The 21,129-nt window shown below is 48.0% G+C and overlaps 6 protein-coding genes across 6 annotated transcripts; 3 read left to right on the top strand and 3 right to left on the bottom strand.

Moving 5' to 3' along the window:
- Positions 1-315: 315 nt before the first annotated feature.
- BO72DRAFT_361753 (ubiquitin carboxyl-terminal hydrolase) lies at positions 316-1,167 on the bottom strand (the record flags this gene model as incomplete). The annotated part of the gene is made up of 1 exon (XM_040940748.1): positions 316-1,167. A coding segment is annotated over one exon (852 nt), but the record flags the coding sequence as incomplete, so codon positions are not given.
- Positions 1,168-12,110: 10,943 nt separating this feature from the next.
- On the top strand, positions 12,111-13,539 carry BO72DRAFT_11488 (MYB DNA-binding domain protein). Its single transcript, XM_040938972.1, has 2 exons — positions 12,111-12,878; positions 12,964-13,539. The coding sequence occupies exons 1-2, from the start codon at positions 12,406-12,408 to the stop codon at positions 13,367-13,369; spliced, it is 879 nt and encodes a 292-aa protein (XP_040804108.1). The 5' UTR covers positions 12,111-12,405; the 3' UTR covers positions 13,370-13,539.
- A 170-nt stretch (positions 13,540-13,709) lies between these two features.
- Positions 13,710-14,704, bottom strand: BO72DRAFT_371806 (tRNA (carboxymethyluridine(34)-5-O)-methyltransferase; the record flags this gene model as incomplete). Its single annotated transcript, XM_040941020.1, has 3 exons — positions 13,710-14,193; positions 14,379-14,503; positions 14,594-14,704. 3 exons carry the CDS (start codon positions 14,702-14,704, stop codon positions 13,710-13,712), a joined length of 720 nt encoding a protein of 239 aa, XP_040804109.1.
- A 186-nt stretch (positions 14,705-14,890) lies between these two features.
- Positions 14,891-16,826, top strand: BO72DRAFT_483993 (TBCB family protein; the record flags this gene model as incomplete). The annotated part of the gene is made up of 6 exons (XM_040947832.1): positions 14,891-14,921; positions 15,068-15,071; positions 15,235-15,259; positions 15,681-15,968; positions 16,208-16,427; positions 16,492-16,826. The coding sequence occupies 6 exons, from the start codon at positions 14,891-14,893 to the stop codon at positions 16,824-16,826; spliced, it is 903 nt and encodes a 300-aa protein (XP_040804110.1).
- Positions 16,746-19,516, bottom strand: BO72DRAFT_445519 (Cupin domain protein). Its single transcript, XM_040944064.1, has 5 exons — positions 19,248-19,516; positions 18,974-19,134; positions 17,715-18,911; positions 17,405-17,653; positions 16,746-17,349 (listed from the first exon to the last, which is right to left on the bottom strand). Exons 1-5 carry the CDS (start codon positions 19,310-19,312, stop codon positions 17,132-17,134), a joined length of 1,890 nt encoding a protein of 629 aa, XP_040804111.1. The 5' UTR covers positions 19,313-19,516; the 3' UTR covers positions 16,746-17,131.
- Positions 19,517-19,640: 124 nt separating this feature from the next.
- BO72DRAFT_445521 (ribonuclease H2 catalytic subunit RNH201) lies at positions 19,641-21,110 on the top strand. Its single transcript, XM_040944065.1, has one exon. The coding sequence runs from the start codon at positions 19,799-19,801 to the stop codon at positions 20,858-20,860; it is 1,062 nt and encodes a 353-aa protein (XP_040804112.1). The 5' UTR covers positions 19,641-19,798; the 3' UTR covers positions 20,861-21,110.
- Positions 21,111-21,129: the final 19 nt, after the last annotated feature.

The following is a 21,129-nucleotide window of genomic DNA, read 5'->3' on the forward strand; positions in this document are numbered from 1 at the left end:
TACATGGCTATAGACTTCATATGGACATGAGCGCTCTATCAATCTTGAACTCGACGGAGACAATAAAGCCAGAATAATCCCACCATGGAGCACAAAAAACATATCGGTCGTATACTATATGGCAGCAGATTACCACAATCTAAATACAACCCCAGCAATAGGCATAAGGTGTCAACCAGCCACTCCGCGGCTTTGCTGCAGACGCTTTGCGGCGGGTCGTGTGAAGGGTGGAGGACCTGGGGGAATCTTGGGCTTAGGCAACTTTCTCTTGAGGACACCCCGAGGTCTGGCTGTCTTACTTACCGGTTGCGCGGGAATGATATTCGGCTGGAGGGGAATGATCCCTTGGCCTTCAAGGACTTCGCCTGTTGTGGACGTGAGCCTAATTCGTACCTGTGCCCGCTGCACTCTGGCTCTGGCTGACTTCAACTTGATCAAAGCTCCATTATCACCAGGAGGTGGCAGCTGTTGCTTGAAAGTCCATCGAACGGCTCTTCCCTCGAACTTGATCATCTCGTCCAATGTGACCTCACTGGGAGATTGTTCAATGAACTGGCCCTCCTCTTCAAAATCTGGTATAATTGGCGGTACTGATCGCACTGGCAAAGGTTGTGTCCGGCGATAAGCTAGCACGTATACATCCTTGCGGTTCTTCTCGTGAGACCTGAGTGCTGCAAGTGTTTTGGCGGATACTATGCCGTCGCTGAAACAAGCCCAGTCACCATACGGGCCCTGTGCGAAGCAACTATAATGGCCGTGGTCGATGTTTCTACCCAGATGATTGACAAACGCAAAAAGCTGATATTGTATCATCTCAGGTGGAAAGGTCAAGGTCTCTTCGATGCAGACATAGTCTTGATTCTTCTGTTTATCATGCTGGAACCGGTTGATTTGAACGAAGATAACTTCCGGGTAAAGAACAATATCTTGACTGATTTCGTGCTTAGTTCTAGAACCACCACAGCCGCGACAAGCCACTTGCAAAGATGTCGGACGCAGGTTGTTCTCTATTGTCTTGTGTAGCCCATGAGAGCCCGGGCAAAGGTCTTCTGGAAAACTCGCAATAAGCCACCAGTTCATACTCGCTGGTAGAGTCTTCCGCTGCCCGCACTGGGAACATTGACCTTCTCGGGCGACAATGCTTTGGAACATGCTCTCAAGATCGCTTCAACGAAGTCAGCTTCTGGCATGTCTGGGGGTCAATGAGAACATACGCTCTTGATTTCTCCGTACTATCGGCGTACAGCCGCGCAATTAAGGCGTCTAGAAACTCACATATATCATGCTGTTCTCGAATATCCCGCCCTTTCCAAGCAGCTTTTTGGATATGCAGCCAGAGAACCCCAAGACATGATTCAAGATCGCGTGGAGATTCGAGCCAATAGACTTCATATAGACGGCACAATTGACATCCTAAACAACCGTTCGAAAAGCCGCAATTCTCGAGGTCGTGACTTGGTTGATAGGAACACCTGAGCCAATTCCATAAATCGGGCATATGCAACAGAAATATGAGTGCCGCATTCCGGTAGCATAGATTTCTTGGGTTTTCAAAGCCTCTGGGACTTCTATAAGTCTCGCTAGGCCACGCTGATCTGAGTTGGCTTCCCTAAACGCAGAGTGAGCCCACTTTGAACGGTCAAAGCATTTATTTCACCAACGACGCACCATGTTGTTGTATATATCAGCTGAATCACTCATCTCCAGTGCACCTCCTGTCGGGGCTTACTATGTTACCTACTACAGTAGGCCTAAGTACGATCAGATTCTGAGTAATAAGTGCTTGAGTGTGTATAAGTTGGGTCCAGGTGATAGTATATTATCTTAGTCGCCATGCAGATACCGTGCCAGTCCTTGTATATATTATTGAATTTATCGCTAAAGTAGTCCTATAAGAGAACAACAGATAGTACATACCTCCCTTACAACTCAGGGTGATCCTTCTTTTGTTTATAGAAGACCTTTGTATATAGACATATGTCATGTTGTTTGGTACATGAATGATAAAGAGGTTACTGGAGGGTGAATAATGGTTGTTAGATATCTTGCTCTTTATTAGCATTGCTGTCAAATGTTATGTGGTATTAGCAAGATCCATTGGTAGAAGATGTTTGTATATATTCCTCTAACATTGATCTCTTTATGTAGATTTCTTTCACACATAGCTTGGTAGAACATAGCACTTCAAACGCTTCTATGTCAGTCATGATTATTTACAATTTGTCCTTGGGATTAGAACAAGTAATGAATCGTTCTATGCCAATTACGTTGGAAATATTCTAGGATTGATTTGATTATATGAAGAGATACTGTATGAGACCTCTACATCAAGTTATCGGGAAAACATGTAGCTGGTCATGACTAGTTCTCGATGTGTACCGTGTTCATTCCACAGACCGTCTTAATCAGGATGGAAACATATGTTTGATGTTTTGTAACCACCCACCTATAGGTGGTATGTATGTCAGTCGGGCTATCCCTAGACTCTTCAAGTAAGCCTCGCATGACAACACCTCCCTATACGTTGTCTTACCAGTCAAACTTTCAGACACTAGAACCACACTCTCCATCTGATAAATGCCAGTTCAGGAGGCGATATCGCTAGTACTGATATATTGTCTCTTTGTACGTAGCATGGAGGTGCTTTATTCCTTTTGCTCATCACTCTTTATTGACTTTTAAAATCTCCATACTTGGAACAGCTGAAAGGTCTGGCTGATTTGCAGGACAACAAGGCACCTACCCTTCTTTGTTTTCCACATAAGGAGTTTGCCCTCGTAGCGTATCCAGTGTGAAAGAGGCATATCTTGACTTTTACAAAGTAAGTTGTTGACTTTTCAAGATCCAGCGGGGTTCATAGCTTCCACATAGTAGGTAGGTAAGGCAGCCGCTGCACGATGGAGGGGAAGTCAGACTCGACCAAGATTACCAAAGGGTTCCCCCGGTGATGGGGCTCTGTGCCAGTGTGTCTATCTCTTACACAATACCTGAATCTGTCTAAGGTTGAATCAGACATCAGCAGGTTGATTACCCTGATACTGTACACGGGTTGTTTCAAGAAGGGTTACTGTACAGCAGTGACTCTATAGCTAAAGGTGTAGTTAGTCAAGTTACATTACACGGAGTGAGTGGATCAAGAAATATACTCAGGATAGAAACATGAGCTGCCAGGGTGCGGTTAACGTTCCCCCCGCAAGTCATTTAAAGTCACAAACTGTCCACAAATTATTCCACACACATTTATGTGCTCAGGTGAGTGAGAATGCCCTCATTTCGAAACTCTTAACAATCACTCACCAGGATGTCGGACACTGACAGTAAAGGCAGCGGACAGGGTTTAGGAACATCTGAAACAATGATACTAACAGCATCCATGTATTGTGGAATCGATCCAGCTGTTGTTTATAGGCTCTGGCCTCATTTATCATAAACAACAGAAGGGGCGCGAACAGGCGATAGACGGTCGGGCACATCCGCGATTGTCAAGTCTAGGCCACCACCGCCTCGGGGCCATGACTCGCTGGTTCACGAACTGTTGAACAAGTTGACATTTTTTTTCCCACTTCATTTACGGTGGTTCCGCTGCTTGGACGCGGGAATGACCGTGTTGCAAGTGTGATCATAATTTCCCTGCCCTTTACCCCACTCCACACAGCCCAGGTTCTTGTTTCATCTTGTCCGATGTGGAGCGGAATTAATTACCACCTGCAAGCCTCTACGCAGCCCGCGCGCATTACCCTCAGATTCCGCCCGCCGCAACTCACTTGTACGACATGATCGCTTCTTCTTCTCGCAATGGAAGAGGACTCGGAGAAGGCTTCAATGGAGGAAAGAGATCATTTCCGCTTGCTTCCCCTTCTCGCCTTTGGGGAGAATGCAATGGAGGAGAGAGAGAAGGAAAGAAAGAAAGAAAGAAAGAAAGAAAGAAAGAAAGAAAGAAAGAAAGAAAGAAAGAAAGAAAGAAAGAAAGAAAGATGTAAAGAAAGATGTAAAGAAAGATGTAAAGAAAGATGTAAAGAAAGATGTAAAGATGTAAAGATGTAAAGATGTGGCTCACAAGACTGGAGAGACCAGGCGAAACGCGCTTCAATCCAACATAGACACAAAGCACTTAAAAGTCAGTTTATTGACTCGAATCTTACTGGGAAGTCAGTCCATTCGTACTACTCAGTCGAGTACTCCGTACTCATACATTAATGCTGTTCCTTCCTTATCTGGGTGCGTAGGCTGTTACTGATCCAGCGAGGGTCTCGAACAACGACCCTGGCTGGGTCCAAACAGTCATGGTGATACTTTCCTAACTTCAAGGTTCCTATAGAGAGAGCCAGGTAGAGAGACGATTGGTGAGTGGCGATGTACTTATGTACTATAATCTACTTCATATATACAGTACTGTAACTTACATGTGTAGGTATACCGTAGAAGGTGGCAAAGGACAACCGACGTTCACAAATTCCCAGACTTGCACAAGCAGATCCCTTCTGGATATGCTCCATGTGGATTATGTCGATGACGTTGCAACGATTTCATCGGGGCCCAATTGACAGTCATGCCATTTGAAGGAAAGCAGAGAATTGTTGAGCCCGTATTCATTACTGACAGCCCCTCCACCCGGAAACGCGCGATGAACCACAGTTTGCTGCAGGTTCAAGAACCGGAGGAGTAAACTATAGAATTCTCCCCAAGTCCTCTCAAACTTGGAATGACTTTGACTTCCCTGGAGTGTTCGAGCCAATACGAGGCATTTTCGGTGGGTTTGACCCATCTGCACAAAGCCAGATCGAGTGTGTACATACTCGTAGTAGCAGAGAATGTTGACGCGCACTTGATAGCTTGATCATTGGGTCGAGGAAGAGATTTGAAAGACTTGCGGAGAAAAGAGACTACCGTCAAAGGAAGATCGAGGGGACAAGGTCGTAGATGTCATGGATTGAACTCAAATCACTCAAGCCAGTATTCACAGGATTCACAAGACAAGCTACTGAGTACAGTACTATGTACATACATGAATGAGTACATGGGCTCGCTAATCGGCTTCAGATCCGTAGTGCGCGCGTTTTTCCGGATCACGAAGATCATTAGGCAGTGCAGTGGCGCAAACCCAGGGCCATTGGATATCCCAACCCAGGGCATAGCACAACCGCCACTTAGGAAATGTACTCAGTAGATGCCAGAGATCTTCTATCTCGCCGACTGTTTCAACTAGCGATTGAACACCGTCGAATGCCCCATGCAAACTCGTACCATCGCCGACAGTCACAGCTACCAACCACCTTTCCGCTTCGATACAGGAAGGATAAATTTGACCTGCATGACTTACTTAATATTTCATAACAAACGTTCAGAAATACTTCAAAGTCTCAAGCTTAGTAGTGCCCGTGGTTTTCGCCCTTTCTATGTTAGATATCCTAAGAGGTTCAAGCACGTATTTATAGGGTTGACCCAGCCGATCGAGTGCTATATAGAGGATGACCTCCTACATATATGTCTACTGTACCTACTTGCCCTACCTAGCCGAGCAGGTCGTAGATCGGATGGGGGGAAATACAAACAGTAAGCACCGTAAGAAGCTCAGGAAATACATAGGCCGTCGTAGTCTGAAGGTGGGTTCCAACTTCAATCCAAAAGCATCCCAATCACAGTACTTAAGAGTAATCGATTAGTACTTAGCTTATCATCGAATTCTCCGCTCCCTGCCAGGCTCCACCACAGGACTCAACCCAATGGCATGAAATGACCACTGTAGAGAACCGTTTGAGGTTCCCGGATAACGGCGACCCGGATAGCGGCGATGGCGCTCAACGCTCGTGATACGTCCTGTATAGGTGCAAAGATAGAAGGTGTGAATGTAAACCTGCAATACCCACACATAGCTTGAGAGTGAATCGGTGATGCTTATTGGCATGGCCCAGTATTCCTCTCCCACTTTGGACATGAGCCTGTCCTAATCAAATCCGAAAATCACACTTCATACATCTTGCTTTCGAGTATATGTGATAGCTGACTGTATCAATCCGTGATTGGGCACCTCGGCGTCTAGCTCTGATAGGCCTACTGCATGCTCTGGTCGCTGAACCCTACCTACGTATATAGGACCTCCAAGCAGTAGTACAGCACCTTGCTGAGACTTCCTCAGCGTCGATGCAAAGTCATTGCACATAGTTATTCAGCCTAGCTTGGAAGCGTGTCGCTGTGTTTGCTTCCTTGGTCCCCAACACCAGGAGAGTTTTCAACTTGATAAGTTAGACCGCGAGAGGATACCCTTGAATTTTTTTTCTCGTTTTTGGAGAAGAATAGATGGGTTTTCTGTTGGCAATAAGATCGAACAAAGAGCAACTTACGGGAGGCGTCGTTCACGGTGGGGTTCTAGACCTACCTCAGGGATGCAACCCACCGCCATTTCCCCAGTCAGGCATAGTAGGCAGTGTCTGGCTGCTACAAGCCGTAGCATATGCACAAGGCCCGGGAATCAGACAGCAGGTAGGGGATTGAGTCTTGCATTGTGTCAGGCTCAGCCTCGACCTCACAAAGGGTGTCGCCAGAGAGATGGCTGATCCAGTAATGGCCTGTGGCCACGCATTAAATGTGCTATACGTACCCAATCGATTCTCCGTGATCAACAACTGAGCGGTGACTCGCTGCCTCTTCATTCACAGCAGCTTGCCTGCATCATCTGCGTCACGCTAAATGAGAGTATACTCGTGGTTTCCAACGCTCCAACTTATAGTTAGTTGTTGCTTCGCAGACATCTTTTCAGGATTGCCGGGAGACTGTTAACCCAACTGTAGGAGGAGCAGGATATGGAGGATTGCGTTCAAGCGGGAAGGAGAACTCGAATGACCACAATGGTAGCTCAAGAGCTGTCTAGCTGCATCACCGGTGGTCTCAATCAACAAAAAGTATCTTTCAAGGTTGGTGTACTCGATCAGTGTTATGGTGCACACAGGCGGCATCAATGGAGATATCCAGGTGGCAGTATAAATGTGCTAGGGAAAGAACACTACCATAATGGCCTGAGTACATCTTAGATCTCCTGGGGATCTATGCAACAACTATACTATGTAGGGTGAATTTCTGTTTAGTAGTGTGCCATGCCTGGTCTAGTGAACCAAGGAGGGGAATAATGGAGTTGAGTCTGGCCTTCGCGCGGGCGGCTTCGAACAGCCAGCGCGTTTGCCATGTCACGGAGTACTCAGAATGCACCACACTAACTACTATGTAAGTCATGGCGTTGTCGGGCCCACTTAGCCTGACAATCATGCTCAGCCCAGACTGCTCAACGCTTGGGAGGGGCATGTTCTCCCTCCTCTCTTCCTTCTCTTCTGCACCTTAATCATTTTTGGCCTGGGGAAAATGAAAGACTATGAGGAGATATGCACAAGTGTAAGAGTATGGAAGGACAGTTATCTTCTTTGTCCCTTTTCTGTTTTACTTTTTCTCATTTTGATAAGGCGCCACCGTTTGACCGACCCCACCGGTCCCTAGGTAATCTTGCAGAACTTGTTGCAGGCGTGCAGGCTGGCGGGAAACCCCTTGTTCCCGCGGCCCCGTCGTTCGAAAGGCAATGATTAATCGATCAGTCTTACTACCCTCCCGGGCTCTAGGCTTACTTAGTGGTCCTCTACTGGTCCAGACACCACCGTACCACACACATAGAGACAATTCCCATTATCTTCCTTGTCGCTGCCCAGACAGCGTAGATTTGTAGACTCACTACTCGTAGTATCTAGATTGGCTTTTTTCTTGCTATGCGGTCGATCCGCAGTCCACTATCTTGAATGGGGAGAAATGTCACGAGGTTGGGTATCAAGATACATAGTAAACATACATAGCATGTACAGTACAGCATCTGTTTTAACCTGGTCAAACAAAAAGGAATGGAGAGTCCCAACATCAGATCAATCTTCCCTTCTAGCGTGGTGGGGATATACTCAGGTGCACGTCAAGCGAACTACGCGTCTTGCGAACCGGATGGTCTGGACACGGGTAGTTCTTCTCTTTCTGGTGGTCCAGGCCAAAGGATCTTCATCTTACAAGATTACTAAAGGGTGGTGAGTTTAATAAGTGGCTGAGTCTGTTGTATTTAGTACAGTACATGATCAGTTATACCGTGAGACCCCATGATGTCCGACCTCTGAATCCCACCCGACCGCAAGGGGATCGATCTTAACTGCAGCAAAAAAATGCAACCGGCAGAGCTTCCCAGACCTAAGTTACTTCAATTTAGCATGTGCACACACACAAAGAGATTGCGCATCTGGCGGTTCTTGAGCCCTGCAGCAGGATTGGCCAGAGCATGTCAGCAAGAGGCATGGAGTAGCTAAACAATCAAGAGGAGCAAGCGAGACAATAATCAGCAGTGAAGTAGGGAAAGCCAAGGTCACTGATTGCCAGACGCCTCCCGACGGCATACGGGTCAGGAGTAAGGTTTGTGTGTTGGCTTGAAGACTGGGAATGCTAGGTAAAAGCCGGATTCAGCAATTCAAAGGCACGTAACGGATTGCCCATTGCTGAGATTACTTTTGATTTGTATTACCTAGCGCATATAGTGCGCATATAGTCTCTGGAGTATGGGTATCATCGACTACAATGACTTGGAAGGCTATGTATGTATGTATGTATGTTGAAATGATATGCTCTGGTTCTATGTGGTAAATGGTTTTGCCAGAGACAAGATCTATGAGTAGTACAGTACATACGGAGCCGATACCGGGCTAGGATCGGGAGCAGCAACAAAGCAATAATACACTACCGGATCATATACAGTAGGAGGAAGGAACATTAAAACAGATCTGTAGAAAATTTCCGACCCACGCCGCATCCTTCAGACAGGAAGTGAACATGAAACCCACTCATGGAACCCGGAAGTTAACCAACCCACTCCACATTTCGCGGCAAAAGGCAAGTTGCCGCCCTGTCACCGTTGGAAAGTGGATGTATCACTTCTGGTCGGGACTACACATGTTTCGAGTATCCTACGTAGTACAATATTCATATTATCATTATTATCATTGTTATTACCATTGTTATGACTGTTATTGCTATCATATTATAGACGATATCCGTTGGTACCCTCCGCCCAAAGCCAAGCAGTCCCATGTCCTAGTCCGGACACAATGGGACGGGAGGGGTCCACTCGCTTGGTTGACTCGATGAGATCTCAATCTTAGAGGGCCTGGATAGAGAGGACTGGTCACATCAAATTGCAGGCTTGCAGGCTTGCTTCCTGCTTGCCTACTCGTTCCATACGTGTTAAACGGCGGTTTTGTCCTGATAAGGTCGATCAATTGAGAACTTTGGGCCTGAAGTGCCGAAAGTAGACCAAGTGGTTGCTAAGGTAGGAACTTGAAGACCCCAGATCCCAGCTAGCGGCTGGTGAGTCAATATTCCTGAAATGATAGTGGTGTCAATTGATTCAAGTGGCTCACGAGGTACGGTATCATACTACACTGTACGGAGTATGTACTCAAGTAATATGATCATTACCTGGGCCGATACTTTCCAATTAAGGCCTGGGGGTTGGGGCTCGTTCGCCGTTGGCAAATCCATCGCGACGGTCTGGTACCACCGGCCAGCCCATCAGACTTAGTCATTGGGTGGGAGGGAACACGGCACCGTTTGGTTCTCGGAAATTTGCATTTTGTCAATTGAGGAACCGAGCGAGGCGGCAACTTAGAAAGCAAGAAACAAGGAATCACACTCTGACGGATGACAGCCTCAAAGCCTGAGTTCGGAGAATTATCTGAACCTATCTTATGAGGAGGTAGGGTTTATCGCCAGTGCTATGTTTGATTAGGTTGAAAGTTGACAGAACCCTAATTTTGTCAGTACAGTGCTCCACTGCTAGTTACATCTACTCATACTTACACACCTACTAGGAGCCAGTGGGAGGCAATTACTTGCTCCAGTACTCTCTGAGTTGACTATGTACTCCGTAGAGTAAATATATAATCAGACCTTCCGCCTGCCCTTTTACCCACAGCAGAGACTGTTGACTCCGTTTCGGCCGAGGCTCTGGGAGACTAGTCGACTTGACGCCGTCGTTGTTACGCATCCTCCCCATTATTGCCCATATTCGCCCTTTGGTTGGAATGGAGCTCCTCAGACCATTTCCACCTCCCGGTTTAGGATGATGGCGTTCTCCACAAGGAGGAACCATGTTCTCTGGCTGTCTTGTTATTACTGTTATTGTTTATCTTGTTATTTCGAATTTGGGATAACTCTCAGGTTAGCTCGCAGTCCTTTTTCGCCCTATTTTACTTTATTTAGTTTTTATTTCATCTTATTTCATCTTATTTCATCTTACTTCTTTTTTCTTTCCAAGGAGAAGGGGGGTGGGGGTAATTCCTTTCTCCTCTAATTTTTCTGAATCACCCATCCCCTTCTGTTTTGCCTTCCCTGGTCTATGCAACACTCTATGTGTGGTCATGTAAAGAACTTTTACTCCAAGTCTCATAACAGGATTTCCCGTTGTCCACCACTAAGCCTTTGTGGCTTGGACTGTTCGTCACTCATATTGCCTTCGATGTTACCACTCTGCCTTTTCTGGTTCATCCCTATCATTGCCATACATGTTCAGTGACGCGACACCAGTCTATCGCAGCTTAAGGAAGTAGAGATCGGTGGATATCCCGCATGTCCCGCCCGCGGCCTTGCCTTCGTCTATCCGAAGTTCGCAACGGATGATAGTGGGTACAAACTCCAGCGAAGGGCCCTGAGATGTTGTGCTTACCTTATGGGCTACAGTCGTAGTTCGAATGGGTTTTTGTTTCACCGTCTTGACAATCACCTCACCAACAAACCAAGTCACTATAATACCCAGACCAAGGCTAGGCTCGAATGCTCCCGGCGAGGTTTGACCGCCAGGAAAGTGTTCCATTCCAGTATAGTTTAGTATTTGCTGGTGGAACCGTTGTTCTTATGGTCGTTCCCTTTTCTTTTTGTATTGAATTGAATCAATTTCTTAGGTCCTCTATTTCTCTTTCTCTCTCTCTCTCTCTCTCTCTCTCTCATTCGTCCCGTTTTTTTGTAGTTTACGGCCATTACCTTGTTCCTGTTCAATCCTTGGGAGATAATTGAACCCAAGAAGGTGCTCTCTCGACAGCAGTGTGTGAATACACTTTTAGAGGTGATGAATGAGAAAACCCTAGGAACATTAGGTAGGTACGTACTTCAACGACAAGGCATGGCACTGTACCCGGCTGAAGTCCGGCTCACTAACTACATCGTACTTCGTAGTCCAGATGAGATCGCAATGAGATCGCAATGAAGTCAGTCAGTCAAATTGACCCTTTCTGCTATTGACCAGTGTAGTCCACAAGGCTGGTATTAATTCGAACCTGGATAGTATACTGAGTAGATAGTTATTCTGTACTGAAAGCTAGTGAAGTGACTTGCTGGGAAATTGAAAAATAACCATCTACCGAATACGAGTAAATCAAAATACTGTGTAGGATACCTAATTAATCTCAACGGTCAATCCATGCCTACCTAATCATATTAATGTGCTTCATTTATTAAACGGCTTCCCGAAAAAAACAATCCCCCCCTCCCCCCCACCACAGGGCCCTGGCCTCGCCTCTTCAATTTTAGCCTCTGTCTCTTGTTCCCCATACCTATTGCCTGCTACCTTAGTATTAGCTACCACCAGCACCTTGCTACGTACTCTATTACTGTTGAGCTTTTCATTTGCTGTCTCTTCCATCAGCTGTCAATGCCGATGATCTCGTTTTTTATGCATGTCCAGGCGTTTCCACTGTCGTGTCTGGCCTTTTTCCCTTTCCTCTTGTCTGTCACTCCTGATCCTCACGATTGATTTCAATGATTTTCATCTCCTGCCTCTGTCGTTTCTTCTTTCTTGCCGCTTGTATACCTTGTGCCTAGCCATTACTTTCCCACTACCACATTTGTTGGTCTACCAGTCAGCCTGGCACAACTTCAGAAGCTTCCCAAACGCCATATTTGACATATCAAGTCACCATCTGCTATCCCCGTCCCAGAAACCATTTTTCCATCCTGCTCTTGTTGTTTTGCAGCTTCTCTTCCTTTACGGCTCACTCGTGGACTGGTTCCTACTCTTCAGCTTTCTATATTCCGACAAGCACCCGGGGTGCCACGAGTTTTTGCTCCTTGCTCTAGACATTCCTGGCTTCTGTGAACCGTCCCTATCTTTGGGAGACAGAGATAAACACAGACATATCCGTGGATTGGGCTTATTCATCCTGGTCAAGGTCATTTTTCTACATTCGCTGAAATTCCACATCGCGTACGGTAACCTGTGGGAGTGCCTTGCACAAACAGCTCTCATTGCTTTGTCTCTTCTTCCGGCCTTGACTGCTCTTCTAAGCTATACTAGCAGCAAGTTCTTTACCCAAGAGCAGCAATCCGTCGTTGTTAATCGCGCATATGATTGCGTTACAAAACCAGGCCATCTTACCCTCCGCCAAAGTGGATATCTCACTGTTACTGAAACCCCAAGATGAAGAAGAGACTGCCTCGGTGACTAGCGCGCCCGCCTATGCGACGAATTCGATATCTCAAGCTTCATTGGTCCCGTCTCTGCCTCTGGCGACACCGTCTACTATTCATTCAGCAACGGCGGTCCCGCCGCTCACCAAGGTTTCCTCCTCAGTCCCTGTCAAGCGTCTTCAACCAGCACATACGGCGGAGTCCCCTGCCAAGAAGCAGTCAAAATGGTCTTCCGAGGAAGATGCTCTTATCATCGAGTTGCGAGGCAGTGGTATGAAATGGGAAGATATCAGCAAGCGCCTTCCGGGGCGAAGTGCCATTAGTTGCCGTCTTCACTATCAGAATTATCTGGAACGCAGAAGTGAATGGGACGAGGATAAGAAAAACAAGCTTGCGCGACTATATGAAAGGTATGCTATTGTTGCCGGGAGCCATCCGCCGGTTTCATCAACGTCACTTGGTATGGTGGGTTCTGGTTGACTGACTCAATCACAGGTTCAAGGCCGAGATGTGGTCGAAGGTCGCAGAGGAAATGGCGATTCCATGGCGGGCAGCGGAAGCCATGCATTGGCAATTGGGAGAGCAGGAGATGGCTCGTCGTGCCGGAGTTGTTCCTTTCTCGCTGTCAAGCACTGCTATCGATCCACCTGCGCCCAGAGCACGCAGAGCCAGCACATCTTTGTCTCGGCCGAGGAAAGGATCGAGTTCGCGTTCGATACACCATCCCCCGCAGCTTCCATCCGTTGAGGAACTCACTGCTGGAGTACCCGCATTTGCGCCACCTCCGCCTTTTCTGCCACCCCGCGAAGCATATAGGATAAGCCGCCCTTTGGATCTGGGTGGTAGTCAAGGCGGCCCATTCGGCCCGAATCTCGGTCTTCCTCCTCGAACCCTTCCCTAGGCAGGCCGGGGGAACGGTGACGATAACAATGTCTATTGGATTTCCCCATTGCGTCGTTACGAATTGCATAGCGCTGGTTGGAGGTATTGGTCGTTTCAAGGGAGGTTTTATCATAGATGTTCATCTTCGATATGTGCATAGGTGGACTTCGGATTGCCAATGCATCGGAGTTGCATTGCAGTGCAGTTTTGATTTGGCAGGGGAAAAGAGCAATAAAGGATTGTTCATCATGGGAAATGACCCTCGCTGGCTTCGTCGCATGCCATGGCATGAGAATGTGATACGGCATCATCTTCGGGGTTGGACCTCAAAATAGTCCACTGCACCCTCTGCGCACATCCTATGATGACTCGGGACCTGACCGCACTGCAATTGCCCACCAATTATCCTTTTCATACCCCGAATCCAGAACATAGCCACCTGCGTCATTGATGTCCTGCTCTAGTTCCGAGGCTTGGTAGAGGTGATAGTATCGGTGGAACACTTGGGGCTCGCTGCCAGCAGACGCAGTCCCTTTCATGACCCAGGGAACCATTCTGTCCTGTTGATCGCCTTTGTCCCAACCACGACGACTATCTTTCTGCTCTAGAGCCCAGACATAGATGAGTGCTTTCCCGCCCGGCACAGTGTCGGAGGCAGGCATTAGGGTCCGCAATATCTCACGGATAGCACCCACCCTTCGTTCTGGGGTAGACAAGTGATGAATCACTGCGATCGAAATGGCGAAATCAAAGGAAGAATCGGGATGTGGAAGGCTGAGGATGTCGGCAACTACGGTCGAATGTGGCTGGTGAGCTCGGGCAATGCGGGCAAGGTTCTCAGACCTGGTATACGGCGGATCAGTTTTGAAACCCAGCAGGATATGGGTATTTATGATCATCTCTATTGAGATTTGGGATCATTCTTTGCGGGAGAGGCATGACTGGTATGATCATGGAAAGGTGAGGGGTCAGAAAGAGGGGCAGCAGGAATTAGTCACAAGTATATGGAGATAAACGTGATGACATACCGATCTGAAGCTACAATAAACACATCCTTATTTACACTCAGGTTCTTTCCATTGCCGCACCCCACGTCTAGACCAATTGACCCGGGCCTCAAGTCAGTAAGGAATTGTTTCACAATAGGCCAAGGCTGACATGGCCACGGTTAGTGACGAACATACAGTACATTGGGACGTAGGGATCAAAGAGGCCGAGGTAGTCAAGGGAAATAAGAAAATACCTTATAGCGGGTGGATGAAAAGTGATGTGCAATCTGTTGGTATACTTGATGCACATTCTCTTCTTCGTAGGCGTCTTCTTCCTGGCTGGGGACAAGGGTATTGGAGGCCATCATGGTCTTCGAGATAAAGGCACACAATATGGTGATGGTGGTATGAGTAACACTTCTATAGGAAGACCACTCAACCAATGTGGTGTAATATGTTAAGAAGAAGGAATGGAAAAAAGTACCCGAGACGTTCGAGATGGCAAGCAGAACAAGAAATTTCCCGAGAAGACAGCTTCCAGGTCCTTCAACATGTATCGTCATGATTGTCCAGTACCGTATAGTAAGTTATTCATTATTGCCTCATCTTAACTTACAGTAATGGAGCTGTTCTAACTAACTAGATTAGGCTAGCCATGCTAGTCACCTGACGATAGTGACTAATATTCACAAACTTGTGTAACTATTCAACTAAGATATGACTGCCAGTACAGTAAGTACCTGGTTAGAGACACAAGTTGGGAGTGAATTCCTTCCGGATCATGCAAACAGCATTGGCACAGTTCGAGAAGCACCTAATAGAAGAATCCCGATCCTTGCTGTTAGTAGGAATTATCCCTATCACTGGAACCCAGCTCTGAGCCTTGAACTGGCAGATTACTTGAAGTGTTGATCAAGCATGTGAGTATCAAGCTAACCAGAAATGGCGTCACTTAATCTGCCCCCCCTCAACAAGCCCGCCGCCCACTTCAAAAATATCTACGAGTACACCGGTATATACTTACATGTCTATGTGCATGTCCTTGTATGACAGCATTAATTTTCATACTCACTGGGAGTAATAGGGCCAGACAGGGTGCATTAGAATCTCATCTCTTTCCTTTCCTCCCCCCCCCCCCCCCCTCCTCTCTCCGATCCCCGGGCACCAAAAAGGAATCAAAACCAACCTACCATAATATTCTTGTGGTCCCACATTTACTTTCTGTCATACCACTCGTTATCTAACTTACGGCGCAGACTTGATCTGTCGTCTAGTCCACGGACTCTGAGTACTATCCCACGGGGAGAAGGACAACACGGCTATTGAAGATATTTTGCCAAGCTGCGCAAAATAGCGGTCATGGCTTTCCAACCCACCCCTGCGGATATTTCTGTTGTCATCACTACGCCTGGCACAGGCTCTAGCGCTGAGCCACGCTTCTTGACGGAGCGCCGAGTCACTCCAACATGGACTGTCATGCAGCTGAAGACGAAGCTCGAGACCATGACTGGCGTTCCGCCCGGCTGCCAGCGTCTTCGCCTTAGGTCACCTGGGCGCCCAGATCAGTGGGTCGAAGATGACAATAGTATCATCGGTGATTGGGGGTTGATGAGAGGCTGCGAAATAGAGGTAAGATATACTTCTTGCATCAAATTTGCAGGCTGATCTGGGCATTCATGAGTACGACAGCCGTCCGCTATCCTCATTGCAAAGATCTCACCTGCTTCCCCTCCATACCTCCTTTCCCCCTATCAATTGCACGCCGTTTGAGGATCAATGACTGGGACGCCTCTGAGGGCACTCCGAACCGGCCGTGTACACAGTCGTTATCTTTGAATTGTCCATTGATGAGTGAATTCGTTACAAAGGTCCATGATTACCGCCCTCAGGCTTCGCGGCCTAATCTCACAGACCTGACGTCCGTCGAGAAGTATGTATTGCCGACATCCACATACGAAGCGCTCTCGAATTCTGTTTTGGCGTGGAAAAAGAACCAGAAGCTTGGCCGCTTTGACCCCGATGCTGCAAGACCCGAAGAAGCGATGCGCAGCCAAGCTTTGAAAGACATTGGAGAGGTTGGACAAAGAGGTGAGCACAATGATGTCTTCCCTTGCCAACTTCGAGGTATAAAACGACAAATCACTGATCAAAGCGTTCGTGGTAGGCATTGTTGTTAACAATCGAGCCATTGTCCTTCCCTCCTCTCCGCCACATGTTCGACGCGGCACAATTCGCTATGTTGGGCCAGTTCCGACAATCCCCTTCCCTGGCGTGGACCTTGAATTAGTAGACTCCGCAGATTTTCCAGTCTGGGTAGGAATTGAGCTCGACGAGCCACTGGGCAAGAACGACGGGAGTGTTGGCGGAAAGAGATACTTTGTTTGCCCGAATAAGACGGGTGTCTTTGTCAAACCCGAGAAAGTGGAAGTAGGAGACTTCCCGCCCTTGGGTTTGGATGATCTGGATGCCGAAATGGAGGAGATCTAACAAACAGTAATTTGGCATGGCCACTACATGAAACTACAACCTTGCGCTAACCGATGCATAAGACTCCAATGAAGCTTGTAATCGCAGCTCAATTCTTCTGGACTCACACGCCCCAGCGCCAAAGAAATGGGAGATATGTGGTGACGAACTATATCCTTATCATCCCAGCAATTAAGTGACATACTTGCTAATTCAGAAGCCAACACTCCGGTGGAAAGGCGAGCAAAGCATAGTGCGGATAGGCGAGCAGTTGAACGGAGCAGTCCTCAACAGGTGAAGTAGAATGGTCATAGCACGCAGGTTACTCATTTCGCCTTGCGCCCGGGCCCGGTTTTCTGCTTGCCCCTGGGCCTACCTTTCCCAGTAGTTGTGGAGCGCCCTGTCGGTGTGCTCGAGTCAGCTTCCATGATACCGGCCTTTGTCGCAGAGCCAGGGGCAGAGTCGTCATTTTCAGGTAGACAGCCTTGCGTGAAAAATAATCGTGCATCCTTATTGTGCGTATTCGCAAAGCTGTAATAATTGCCTAAGAAATGTGTCAGTTTCTGATGGAAGTTGGACGTAGTATAAACGCAACCAACCTCTGGGGACTTGAAATACACAGCCTTTGCCCGCACTGAACCGTACCCCTGAGACATCTACCTGCACGCGTCCATTGCAAATGTAGAAAACCATATGCATTTTCTTAGAATTTTTGGGTTTTTTGACTCCGCCAGGCGGCAACTCAACGATCCCGGAACCCATGAAGGGAGAACTGATGAGTTTAGCGAATCGCCACGACGAGTCTTTGACACTTTTGGTCTCCATTCCAGATGGGGCATATGCGAGATCTACGTGTAAAGTCAGTTAATGTTGAACCTGACATGACTGGGAAGAGTGCAGTGAACCCACCAACGATGTCCGACTCTGCTGCCGTCTGAGATTCCGAATCCCACATTCTGACATAACCATGCAGAATCCCACCTTTCTTTTCCCACGGGTCTAAATAAGCCGCATCCTCATCAGAGTCTTCATCTCTACTCTGCTTCGCTCGAGACTTTTTCGAAGGGCGGCGTTTGCCTGAGTGGGATTGTTCTGGCTCAAGCTCTTCTGTGCGAATGATCTCCTTAATGGTTGACAGTGGAAATCTTTGACCTTCTATAGCCTCGCCGTCACCGTAAACACATCGCTCGTTTCTCCAGTAAGCAAGTGGTCTTACTGAGACGCGACCCGATCGGGTGTGCGTAGCAGTGTCGTCTGACGGGGCTTCGCGCTTCAAGACATACAAGCTCCGACCCTTCAACGGCCCCGTGCGATTAATATAGTTCTCCACCACTTTATCCAGCTCAGCGTCGCCAGATGAACTCGATCTTCGGCTAGTTTGAGCATTCACTCTAGGTTTCTTTATCAGTCTCTGCTCAATCATATCATGAGCTGTGCTGTGCTGAGACTTAGGGGGCCTGCCAGGGCGCTTGCGTTTTTGTGTGGCATCTGCTTGTACTATATCAGAAAGATCACTGGCGTCCGGATTGTGCAATTTCTGTCTTGTGCCATCCACGTTTGCTATGAAGGAAGCCTTAGGTCGACCTTTCGTACGCGCTTTGGGAGCAAGAATGAATGGGGACTCGGGTCGTGCCTCATCCAAATTCAACTCATCTATAGGGTCCTGCGTCAGGACGTCCTCGTCGGCATGAATGCTTTCCACCGCATCATGCTCCTGTCCAAGCACATCCGCATTTTCGTCACCACTTGACTGAATGCTAGTATCACTATCAGAGTAACCTTGGCTTATGAGCTGTTGGGCGACCATCTCAGTCTTCTTGCTAATGCGCGCACTGTGCAGGTGGTTCATAGACGGTGTCGCGTTCACGGAACGATTGGTCAGAGGGGATATGTCACGCCATGATTCGCCCTTTGCGATTCCCAACCCCTTTCCATCGGAAGGACTGGAGGAGGGGTGATTGCGCTGTGGACTCTGCGACGACCGCAGACCGGGCGTTCGCCGTGGGGAGCCTGTGAGCCCAGTTTTCATAGGAGATCGTGCGACAGGGGGAGGTAGATAAGAGCCACGTCTGCTGTTCAAATAGTCTGCAGGGCCAGGGCTAGTTCCTACGTAGATAAGTTTCTCACTGTCAGCATGCATGATGTAGATGTATCAAGAGTCTACAAACCCTCATCCATGGACATGCCATCTGAGCCGACTGAAGCTTCATTCCGGATGCCAAACCCAATGTCTCTCGTCGGGGAGCTTTCGGGGGAGGAGAATATGCCATCGACTTCTTCCATGCCGAATTCATCACGCCTTCCTTCCTTCAGGATTATACCTGTGCGCCTGTACCGCTCGCTCGCATTAGCCAGTGAAGCAGAAGGCAAGTCAAAGTGACAGCGGACGGAGTTGAGAAAGAGGCAATGGGAAGCAAGTTTATTTCCAAGGTGTAAATCTACCTTCCGGCTTTTCCAACGTTGGCGTAATCATAGTCGCGAGCTTTCGAGGGCCCCCGGAAAGCCATCACTGCGGAGCTTCGGAGCTGTATGCGGCTAGAATAAGAACTGTGGCAGGATGAAAAGAATCCGCGTCGGTTGCTTCGGATGTGTACTTCGTGGTTGAGATTTTCGCGGCACGGAACTCCTTGAGTACCTGAAATTGGGGAGCTCAGTTAAAAAGATACTGCACTCTAAAGCGCGACAAGTCGTCCAAGTCGGAATGGCACCGACTGCTACGGTGGGGAGTTTGGAATTCATGGAGGCGGCGGCGAAGGTGTGACACGCGCTAGTCCTGAACTGTTTGGGACGCGTCCCCATGTTGCCGGTTGATAGATATTCGGGCTTCCTAGGTAGGATACCACAATAGCACTTTCAATTTCATTCTCATCACCCTTTCTTTCTTGCCTTGGCTAGTCAATTCTTTGACTTTACTGTGCTCTGAATGCTTGCCTATTTTTGTCCCAGTAAGACCCGCGTCTCCTGTAATTGACTGACACCCCAGAACGCAGAAGATGGGGGAATCCACTCAAGATAATGTCTGCGACCTTTCTCCAAAAGCTTCTTCAACTTCGGCTTTCACAGGCGACTTCATACCCCCCAGCATAGATCATACTAAGATGCTATCTGGCGACTCCTTTTCCTACTTTTCACCACGTCCACCCTTCCTCGCTTCATCCAACTCGACTACCGGGGATGAACCATCACAAGACGACTATCTCGTCCTCGGTGTGGACGAGGCGGGGCGCGGTCCTGTCCTAGGCCCGATGGTTTACAGTGCCTTTTTTTTGCCGCAGCAGCTTCACCATTCCCTTCTTTCTCGAGAATACAGATTCGATGATAGCAAGGTGCTTACGCCCGGGGTGCGCATGAACCTAATGAGACTGTTGTGCACCCCTGGCAATCCGCTTTTTGAGTGCTGCGGATGGGCTACGAAGCTGCTATCAGCACGCGACATCTCATCAGGCATGATGCGACCAGGCGCTGGGTCTTACAATCTCAATGCCCAGGCAATGGATGCTACGGTCGAGATCATCCGAGGCATCATTGAGGAGAGAGGCATGAATGTGGGGGAGGTCTACATTGATACAATCGGGAATCCCGTGACATATCAACAGAAATTGGAGAAACTTTTCCCTTCCTTGAAGATAACAGTGGCTAAGAAGGCTGATTCCTTGTATCCCTGTGTCAGCGCCGCAAGTGTTGTAGCCAAAGTGACAAGGGACATTGCGCTGGAGCTAAGCCACAAAGAGGTCTCAAGAAGATGTGCTACTGAAGAGCCTTCTCTAAAAACCACCATTCAAAGTTGGGGTAGCGGATATCCCTCAGACTCAAAATGTGTCGGCTGGCTTCGAAACAATATGGATCCTATCTTCGGGTGGGGAACCGAATGTCGTTTCAGCTGGGGAACTGCAAAGGAGATGTTGGAGTTGAAGGGAGGGTCGAAAGTCGACTGGCCGGCGGAGGAAGATTATTCACTGCTAAAGGACTTCCTCTTGACATCTGCCGGTGCCAACACCAGATTATACCATGAACTGCGAGAATGGTACGGGTCGAGGTCAACAGACATTCTATGACATAGCATACAATGCCTCGGATCAGTCGAGGATTATGACGACAATGACAAATTCAATACCCGGTTCACATACATCATGATACCCCAAAAAGAGATAACATCCACAAACCGTTGACTGCAGACCTCAGATGTGGGGGGAAACCAGGTGAGATCGTGTCAGTAAGGGCAAACGGATTACGACCAGTCAATCACAGGGCCGTCTTAAATGAATCTCAGCCATGACAATAAGTAGTACAATTTTGAATTGAGTTGCAAGTGCAACTGAAGGGA

This window comes from Aspergillus fijiensis, assembly GCF_003184825.1.
Source record: "Aspergillus fijiensis CBS 313.89 unplaced genomic scaffold BO72scaffold_10, whole genome shotgun sequence".
NCBI classification, from domain to species: Eukaryota; Fungi; Ascomycota; class Eurotiomycetes; order Eurotiales; family Aspergillaceae; genus Aspergillus; species Aspergillus fijiensis.